The sequence below is a fragment of the Archocentrus centrarchus genome, chromosome 19, assembly GCF_007364275.1.
Source record: "Archocentrus centrarchus isolate MPI-CPG fArcCen1 chromosome 19, fArcCen1, whole genome shotgun sequence".
NCBI classification, from domain to species: Eukaryota; Metazoa; Chordata; class Actinopteri; order Cichliformes; family Cichlidae; genus Archocentrus; species Archocentrus centrarchus.
This window is the reverse complement of record NC_044364.1, coordinates 2748823-2758490: the sequence shown is the minus strand read 5'-3', so window position 1 is coordinate 2758490 and position 9668 is coordinate 2748823. Positions and strand designations below refer to the sequence as shown.

Sequence of the window (9668 nt, the reverse complement as noted above, 5' to 3'; positions counted from 1 at the left end):
CGTCCGGGTCCGTTTGCGTTCCACTACAGAGCACAGCTGCGAAAACACAGCTAGGCTACAGTGTGGGTAGCTCAGCTGTTATCATCATTCTGATTGTAAACTGTTGTTTGAACACCAAAAAACAGGAAAACCTATTTGGGTGTGACTCGTAGTAAAACGTACAAGTGAGCGGAGCTCTGTGTAACGTGCAGAATGAGCTGCCCACCTTGGCCCGAAGGAAAGAAACTGGTTCACCTGGACTTAAAAGGTGCCCCTCCACGGGTTGAATATCTTCACAGGGTAAGCCTCCCCTCAGATCTTGATGCAACATGCACAGTATTTACAGCCCTGTCACTGTTTAGTTCTTCATGTGTGCTGTGCACTGACCTCCTCAGCTGATCGAGCTCTTCTCTGAGCTGGACGTGGACGGCCTGCTGGTGGAGTATGAGGACATGTTTCCTTATGAGGGGGAGCTGAAGCTGCTGCAGGCCACAGCACAGCCTGCTTACAGGTGCAGTGTGGGGATCTGCTGTTGCTTATGTTATTATGGCTTCTTCTTTTTTTTTATTGTGTGCTTTTTAAAATCAGTTTTATCATGTTAAAAGATCCTCTAATAAAATCAAAATCCTTCCTGTGTTTGATATTTTATGTACAGACGTGCAATAGAAATACTTTGGTTTATCAGGTTGCCTGATTATTTGCATGCTGCATTTTCAGCCGAGATGAAGTTTTGTCCATGCAGGAATTTGCCAGATCCAAGGGCATGGAGGTGATCCCGCTTGTGCAGACATTTGGCCACATGGAGGTGAGTTAGACACACGTGACTTAAATTTAAGGTGGAGTTCTGCATCACTTTTTACATCTGAGCCCTGCTCATCCTGCTTTTGTCCCGTCTCTGACATAGTTTGTGTTAAAGCATCGATCTCTGGGGCACCTGCGAGAGGTGGCACACTGCGTGGGAACCCTGAACCCTCATAAAGAGGAGGGGGTGAAGCTGGTGATGGAGATGCTGAGGCAGGTAGTGGAGCTGCATCCCGGGCTCACCACGCTGCACATTGGAGCAGATGAGGTAAGGACCGGTCTTCGGTGAACTAGTTGTTTTTTATATTGAATCTCATGCACTTGCCTCCTCTTCATCAAGGTGTACATGCTGGGTGAGGGTGAGGAGTCCAAGCTGTGGCTGGCTTCACCTGGACGTACACTGGAGCAACTGTTCCTAAGTCACGTGATCAAGGTGGCCAGGGCTGTCAAGGAGGCGTGGCCTCACCTGACCATCATAATGTGGGATGACATGATGAGAGACATGAGCCTGGACACACTGAAAGGTGAGGATGATATTCAAGGTAGTTTGATGCTTTTGTACTTGTTACAAAATCAGCATCAGAGGTTTTTTTTGATAAATATGCAGTGGTACAGCGAACTGTTTTAATGAAAACCTTCTCATGCATTAATGCATAAGTACTAACAGTTCTTCTAACATGAATATGAGACAAAACATTTCAGCTTTTATTACCACATATTTACATCTGGATCTGATGCACAGTTCAGAAGCTAGCTCCTTTTGTCTGAACCCACCCATTTTCCTTGTGAGCAAAAATATTGGAACAGATAAACTTAAAAAAGATTCATGTGAATAAGACTAAATGTGTCGTTGTACTAAACTTTTGCATTCTTCTTTGTGATGCTTTCACCGCAGCCTCTTGGGGGGGGGGGGGGTTTACTCCTTTCAGTCTCCTCTTTAGCAGAGAAAACACTCTGTAGAGTTTAAATCTGGAGATTGATTAGGCCAGTCCTGCCCCTGATGAACTCCTTTGTAGTCCTGGCAGTGTGATTTGGCTCATTATCTTGCTGCATGATGAAGGCTCTCCAAATCAGTTTAGTTGCAGCATTTTTAAATTGACAAGACAAAATGTTTCTGTAGACCTCTGAGTTCATTGTACTGCTGCCATTATGTGTGACATCATCAACGAAGATTAATGAGCCCATCTCAGAAGAAGCCATGCAATCCAAAGCCATGACATCACCTCCAGTGTGTTTCACAGATGAGCTCGTTTGTTTGGGATCATGAGCAGATCCTTTCTTTCTCCAGACCTTTTCATCACCTCGGTAAAGGTTCATCTTTGTCTCATCAGTCCATCAAACTTTGTCCCAGAATTCCTGAGATTTGTCTCTGAGTTTCATGTCAAATTCCAGCCTGGCCTTCTTGCTCTTCTTGCTAATTAGTGGTTTGTATCTTCTGGTGGAGCCTCTGTGCTTTTGTTCATGAAGTCTTCTGTGAACAGTAGACTGTGATACCTTCACTCCTGCACTCTGGAGGTTGTTGCTGATGTCACTAACAGCTGTTTTAGGGTCTTTCTTTACAGCACTTACAATGTTTCTGTCATCAGCTGCTGTTGTTTTCCTCAGTCTACCTGTTCAACACCTGTTACTTAGTACACCAGTGATGACTTTCTTCTTCAGGACGTTACACACGGTTGTACTGGCTGTGGCTAATGTTTGTGCGATGGCTCTGATCTTCTCTCAGCTTCACAGCTCTCTGGTTTTCATGTTGGTCACTCCTCTAACTATAACTGCACAGTCTGCACAGGCAGAACCCAAATCTGAAACTGAGTGCAGACATTCAGCGCTATTTATTGTTCGAATCAGTGTAACAGGACACACCTGGGCAAGAAAACACACCCGTCAGTCACAGGCTCACAACTGTGATACTAAAACTTTTGTACTATTAGTTCTACTCAAATAGGATTTTGACATTAACTTCAATAAAGGGGTTGAATACTTTATAAAATCACATATAATTTAGTACAACAAACAGTTCAGGGCCATTTTTCATGTAATAACTGCAGCATAAAGACATGAGGCTGCACCTGACCATGAAAATGTATCCAATGACTTTTATTTCTTTCTGATAAAATATTCTGAATTCCTGTCTTTTTTAAAACCATGTGACAGCCAGCGGTCTAGTAGGACTGGTCCAGCCCATGTTGTGGGACTACACCCCTAACCTGGATGTGAACAAAACTGGTAGGTAAAGCATATTTTTATATGTTATCAAATAGTGCGCCGTAAACTGCAACTGAGTCCGATCGACTCTTTTCATGTTTCCTTGATGCAAATGTAAACGTCTTTTTATTTCAGCGTAAAAATGTCATTTTTAACTTTAGACAATGAGAGTGTACAAACACAGTTTCTTCTAACAGAGAGAGTGATAACTTAACATAAATTAAGTTTATAAGAAACATGTCTTGTTGGTGAATCTTGTAGAAAAAAACACGCTTGGTCGAAATATTCTGTCTTTAATAAATCTTTAAAATAAGTCCTGCTTGTTTCTTTTCAAAAGTTGACTTCAGACCTATACTCCCCCCTCTACAGGGTTTCTTTTCACTAGTACACAATGTATTCAAATTTCACAGCTTTAATAACTTTATATCAATGGTGAAAAAATTTTTTTTACCATTTCACAACTTAGGAAATTACTTTGGCAGTATAATTCAACCTATATATGCACTTTACTACTGTGAGAAGAATAAATATGAAAATGAGATACACTGATTCATATACTCTGTGTTTCCCAGTGTCTCTGCTTGAGAAGTACTGTAGTTCTGGTATGTCAGATCTCTGGGCCGCCAGCTCCTTTAAAGGCTCCACCAGTGTTTACACCTGTGTGACCAGCACGCAGAGACACCTGGATAACCATATGCAGTGGCTGAAGGTGGCTGCTGCTTTGTCTCCTGGTGTAAACTTGAAGGGTATTGCCATCACAGGCTGGCAAAGGTAAGAAGCAGAGGAAGTTCTCCAGAGTGTAAGAGGGGTGAAAAAAGTTTATGTGGTGCATTATTTACCCGTCGTCAGGTACGATCATCTGTCAGTGCTGTGTGAGCTGATCCCAGTGGCTATTCCATCACTAACAGTCTGCCTCCAGACGCTCCTTCACGGGCAGTTCAGTGCTGAGGCCCACAGAAAAGTAACCGGGAAGCTGGGGATCTCCTCAGTGGAGGTGGAGGCCATGGAGAGGTGAAGTTTGACACAGTTTTAATAAACAACACAATCACTGTACGTATGCATCTCCAAGCTAACAAGGTTTTATTCCCTACGGCCTTCAGGACATATGTAGCTGACACCGTGTTCCCAGGAAGGAGGCTGGCTGAGTTCATCGTGGAGCTCAATTCACTCCTCAATTCAGAGGAAATAAGATTTTTTGAAAGCAGCATGTAAGTTATGGGAAATGATCTGAACATTTAATTTTGAGACATATGATTATATACTGAGAACAATGCCACACTCGTGTCTGCAGGCTATCATCTATGGATCGCTGTGATGTTAAACCCCCAAAATACTAGCTGGCAGTGGGTTACGTCCCGCTGTGTTGAGGTTATTTGTGTACTTCCAATAACAACTGAAACTCAGTCACGTAGTTTCACTGAGATATGGGAATGTGCAGAGTCTTCACACAGGTTGCAAAAATTCAAAATATAATATTGTACCCATATGTATGTGTGTGTGTGTGTGTGTGTGTGTGTGTGTGTGTAGCTACTTTGGTAAAATCCTGTAACGTTAAAAGTTATATTACAGGTTATTTTGTTTGTTATTTTTTTTACTTTTATCTTTATGTTTTAGCTAATGCTGGGCTGACGAGCTTTAGTGCCATGTGTAACTTACACGTGTGAAGCTGAATAAGTGATCCCAAAAATTATTTTATTTAGAAACAGAAACGTGTTTCTTTCCTGTGCCGATGACTAACTGCACGCTGTGTTGCTGCAGGTTTGTTAGAGGATGGTTCAGCCCCTACCACAGGCAGAGACACACTGTAACCCCGCTGATCACCATGCAGATTCACAACCAAGCAACAGTGTGAGCACATGTTTCTTATGTTTTACAAAAAAAGGTGTGAAATGGAAAATACAAGGGATGTACAGTCATGGTTAAAAGACACCCTCTTTAAATTCTAAAGTTTTTATGTATCAGGACATATTTAAAAAATAATAAATATAACCTCAGATTAACAACAACACAATGTACTGCGTTATTTATTTAACAAACCAGGATGCAGCAGTGTGTCCTGATATAACTGTCAGAGGGTTACTTTCTTTTAACATGACTATAGAAATGTAAATTTCTACAGTCATTCTACATGATTGTAAATTAGTGCTTATCAGTGAGTCAGAACTGCCTCCAGTGTTGTAGTGGTGGAGACAAACATCTGTTATAGTGACCCCCCCTTCTATGGAAATCATAATTCAAACTACCAGTAAAATAGTTTTAACTCTACAAGTTACATTTCTGGATTATAGTTCCACAGCACCCTTCTGACTTTTCCTGTAGTGCCACCATCAAACACTCGGCACAGTACAGCCTCTGCCTGCGAGCTAGCGTGGTGGCAGTCTTAACCTCCGCCTGTGTGGCTTCAGCCTGAATCCCCTTCTGGTCCCATTGCAGGTATTTGGCTGCATTACAGCAGAAAGTCGAAGCAGTGAGAGAGGAGATGGCGAAACTCTACCCAGATTCAACAGTGCAGGAGTGGATAGAGGAACACGTCAGCCCTGTAACGGCGCCTCTGCAGAGGATAACAGAGGATATTGTGGCCTGTTTGAAGGAGATGGTGCCATCGAATCATTTACTTATCTCACATTAAATCAAATACTGGCTTCTTCATTTCTGCCACAAAGGGGTGATTTTATTTTATATATATATATATATATATAATGATTTTGCACTTATCTGAGAGTAAACTAGTGCATATAGATTGAGGTAAGTGTAGCAAAGAGAGGAAGAAGTATCATTGATGTTCAAAACAGTTTTATACAACTTCAGCCAATGTATCAAAGTAAATAAAAACAATAAAACCAACCACCAATTAAAAAAACTGCAAGTGTTTGTTCCTTTAAAGCAGCACGCATCAGAAGTTAGAATCAGACATCAGACCGTCTTAATTCTTCTCTGAAAAAACAAACAAAAGTGTTTTCCTGAGATTCAGTCTTTGGTTCACTGATAAAAACAAAAAAACTGGTAAATATTAACAGACAAGCATGAAGCCAAAGCATTTCACACATAATTCACTCTTTGACTGAGCTCAGGAGATCCTTCATGCTTAATTACAGTTTGCACATGTATTCATCTGGATTGGCGACCGGGTTCAAATAAACATGCAAAAAGGTAATTATGAGCAGGGTGGTCCAGAAAACTGTGGGAAAAGCACTTTCCTGAGGCTCACAAACACTTATTCGAGTTCAGTAGGAAGGCACAGTAAATCTGTAATCTGGAGTATACAGTACAACAGGAATCAGCTCAAAAATCTCTGAAATAATACTTGTTTAAAGTATTATTTCACTTAGCACACTTAGAGTATGACAAGAGGAATTACTGGAGTGTTTTTTTTTTTATAAATTTGTGAACATTTGCAGGTCAACATATAACTGAATGATTGTATTACCAGTAAAAATACAAACAAGGAAGTCTGTAACTAGAGACAGAGGGTTATTATTCCCTGGTGTTCCATGCACATGCTTAGAGTTTGCCATATATTAAGGACATCGCACAAAGCTCACCCTTTGCATTGCTGTAATGCTGCTAACTAAATCTCCCTTACATTAGAGTAACACTGCATGTCAGAGATCAGAGTCCGTCTGCTTCATCCGAGTCGGTGCTGTTCAGAGAATCCTCTCTGTACTCGGCCTCATACTCCTGCTGCCGACGTTCCCGCAGTTCCTCTAGTCCCAGGAAGCGCTTGAGCAGTGCGGCCACAGCCTCCACATCACTGATCCAAACAAATCAAAGTGTTAATACGCTGTTTTCATAAATAAATGTTCATCAAGCTGTAGTGGTACTTTCTGTGCAGTGGACTCCAGGGTTACTAGCTGTCAAGTCTCTGTAGCTAACTACTATGCAAAAATAATCACTGTTAGAAACCTTATAAAGCTAACATCACGAACAGGTGAGCAAACATTATAAATGACAGGAAGCAGAATTTGCATTAACTTTAATTAACCTCTCAGGTCAATTCATTTAAGCCCAGTATTCACTTTACCTTGAGCTCCATCTTTGGTCTCCACCAATTTCTGAGAAAAATTACCACTGTGGTAATTAGTTTTGTGTATTGGGTTTGTACTGTGCAGGCGGACTGCAGTGCACCTGCTTATGGAAATGCAGCTGATGAGAACATTAAGTTAATCAAATCTGAGCTCTTAAAGGTTTAAAGGTTTCGTAAAGCTGAGCAGAAATGGGAAATGCTGCTTTTGTTATTATAATAGAGAGCTTTCAAATTTCAGATCATTAAAATTAATAATATTTATAATAGCAGCTTTTAATTTAGAATCCTTGGGCTTCCAGTCCTGGTTCATTTAACAAGTGCTGTGACAGTGCACTTTAGCTATACACGTCCTTCTCACAGGGAGCTTATATTAGATTTTTATATAGCATTTGGCACACGTGTAAATACACATGCATCTACTTGGCTGTTTCTTAGCAAAACTTAGCTAAAATCAATATAATCTAATAGAACTGCTGTGCAGTGAACCCCCTGTTGTTTAGGATTATAAGGTTTCATTTTGAGGTGTTGAGTCGGTGCTGTACTGAGCTGCCAGCTGCCAATTAACCTACCTGCGCCCCCCCAGTGTGGCGCTCTGGGTGAGGGGGTAGGAGAAGCCTGCAGCCAGCCTTAGCATCAGCAGATAACCCTTCCCCAAATAACGTACCCTCTCCTCCTGCACACAGACATCACACAGCTGTGCCAGATCCAGCACAACTGAGAGACCAAGAGAAAAAAACAATGTTAAGATCCACTATTGTGCCCTCTTGGCTCACTAATGGAGACTGCTTTTTACTGAACAACCAACTCTGGGGTTTCACTGACCTCTCTCTTGGCCCTTCCTCCATAGAGTCAGGACTAAAGTGTACAAACTGATGGTCTTGAGCTCAATCAGGTTCTTGTTTTTATCAAACACGGCCTCCTCCCATTCCTCCATGTTCTGCATAGCCACAAACAGACAGCCGGCCACGTAGAAGAGTTTCCACAGGATGCTATCTGTGGGAATGACGCAGCACACGGAAAGAACAGAAAGCATCAGGAGTCGCTGTAAGTAAATGTGAGAAATTAAGGTGAGCGATGATGTGAATTTAGTTTACATACCTGAGCTGTAATACGCAGCTGCCAAGCCAACAGATGCTATGCCTGCAATTAAAATAAGAGGTTTATTGCTTTGTACAGGTTTAAGGAGATGTTTCTGTAGGTGTCGACTCCTAATGCATCATGTAGGGTGAGATCTGATTTCATATTGGAGTGTGTAAACAACAACACACAAACTTACCAACGAGAAGAGACCACGAACGGATGCCTGGCGATCGCTTCAGGTGGAGCAGGGTGGAGCTCTGCTCTTCTACTGTCATGTATCCCATCTAAACAAAGACAAGAATCTAATAATTTATAAATATTAAAAGACAAATTTCCCTGAGCATAATCGCTCTACATTAAAGGGCCACTTCACCCAAATTACATGAAAAATATGTCTTTATAACATGGGATAAATTAAGTATTTGTTATCAATCTTATCTTAAAAATACATGTTTGCACTTCACTTTATGAGAAGAACAGTGATATTAGACTTTGAGATTTCAGCTGTCATCCCATTCGCACAATTAAGATGAACGGGTTTAAAACTATTAATTAAATGAGGGTAAATAAATCGATTAATTTTACAGCATGTGCTATTTCTGTTATTGTGCTAGTTTTAAAATAATTTTACAGCTAACATTTTGGTTTGTCACGGTAGGAAAAGTACAAGAATTTGTAAAAACTAACATTTTTAAAGCCCTCGTGTTCTACCTCAGTACAAGCCGGTACAGTTATGGTTTGGATTAAGTCAAAATAAATCAAGATGGTCACTCAAAAATAGTCCAGACACGTTTCTGGAAGAAATGAAATCTGTTTCGGTGCCATATATTGATGGTCTAACATGTTTCAGTGCTTTTAGTAGCACAGATCTACCTGCTCTGTTGGTGTGATGGCAGATTTAAAAACTCAAACTGTTTTCCTGGATTGATATCACCAAAAGTCAGAGAAGAAATCTACTTTTTTTCCATATCGGTTTCTGATCAGATATACAGGAATTTTTTAAATGGCTCTGAAAACACAGGACAAGTAAGATGCCCCTGCTGCTGCTGACCATGATTTTTTTTTGGGTGTGATGTGTAACAATCTCAACAGAGCCGTTTAAAACAATAATACCAAATTCTGCATTACTTACCTTAAATTAATGTTTTTCTCCGTAAATTTTCGCCTTGTAGATTTAGAAAAGGAGTATTTCTACCAGGAAACGCAATCGCTCAAATTATAAGGAAGTTCTATTCATATTATTGCAACAAAACAGTGTGCTGAATGGGCAACACTTCCTTCCAGGAAGAGACGGTCTTAATTTCACAATACCTTCAAAATAAAAGCTTAAAATTGAGAAAGAAAGATTTTTTTTTTTAAATTTGATTTGAACTTTTACATTTAAAGCAATTATATTTGGCGGTATACGCTATTTACTACGCAAGAACCTTTTTCAATATAGTAACAATTTGTTTTTGTTTTGTTTTTTTATTTCTAAAATAGCGCTTTTATTATTTGAAAATAACCACATTTGTTTGCTTTTCACAAGTACTTATACTTTTCATGCCGTCTATTGATTTTCTGTAGCAAAAAGCGAGGGAAG

At 40.4% G+C, this 9668-nt stretch overlaps 2 protein-coding genes across 2 annotated transcripts; one reads left to right on the top strand and one right to left on the bottom strand.

Annotated features, from left to right (window-relative positions):
* The first annotated feature begins 29 nt into the window (after positions 1 to 29).
* hexd (hexosaminidase d) lies at positions 30 to 5767 on the top strand. Its single transcript, XM_030754841.1, has 11 exons — positions 30 to 279; positions 375 to 490; positions 697 to 784; positions 884 to 1048; positions 1121 to 1304; positions 2932 to 3003; positions 3555 to 3753; positions 3832 to 3993; positions 4083 to 4190; positions 4741 to 4830; positions 5416 to 5767. The coding sequence occupies exons 1-11, from the start codon at positions 193 to 195 to the stop codon at positions 5609 to 5611; spliced, it is 1467 nt and encodes a 488-aa protein (XP_030610701.1). The 5' UTR covers positions 30 to 192; the 3' UTR covers positions 5612 to 5767.
* cybc1 (cytochrome b-245 chaperone 1) lies at positions 5759 to 9371 on the bottom strand. The gene is made up of 6 exons (XM_030754844.1): positions 9219 to 9371; positions 8283 to 8370; positions 8105 to 8146; positions 7829 to 7999; positions 7576 to 7720; positions 5759 to 6733 (listed from the first exon to the last, which is right to left on the bottom strand). Exons 2-6 carry the CDS (start codon positions 8368 to 8370, stop codon positions 6592 to 6594), a joined length of 588 nt encoding a protein of 195 aa, XP_030610704.1. The 5' UTR covers positions 9219 to 9371; the 3' UTR covers positions 5759 to 6591.
* Positions 9372 to 9668: the final 297 nt, after the last annotated feature.

Coding starts and splice junctions, on each gene's coding strand:
- cybc1 (XM_030754844.1), bottom strand. CDS start 8,370: ATGGGATACATGACAGTAGAAGAGCAGAGCTCCACCCTGCTCCACCTG. Junction 8,000..8,104: donor AGCTGCGTATTACAGCTCAG/GTATGTAAACTA, acceptor TCATTCCCACAG/ATAGCATCCTGTGGAAACTC. Junction 7,721..7,828: donor GAGGAAGGGCCAAGAGAGAG/GTCAGTGAAACC, acceptor TTGGTCTCTCAG/TTGTGCTGGATCTGGCACAG.
- hexd (XM_030754841.1), top strand. CDS start 193: ATGAGCTGCCCACCTTGGCCCGAAGGAAAGAAACTGGTTCACCTGGAC. Junction 3,754..3,831: donor GCCATCACAGGCTGGCAAAG/GTAAGAAGCAGA, acceptor ACCCGTCGTCAG/GTACGATCATCTGTCAGTGC. Junction 3,994..4,082: donor GAGGTGGAGGCCATGGAGAG/GTGAAGTTTGAC, acceptor TACGGCCTTCAG/GACATATGTAGCTGACACCG.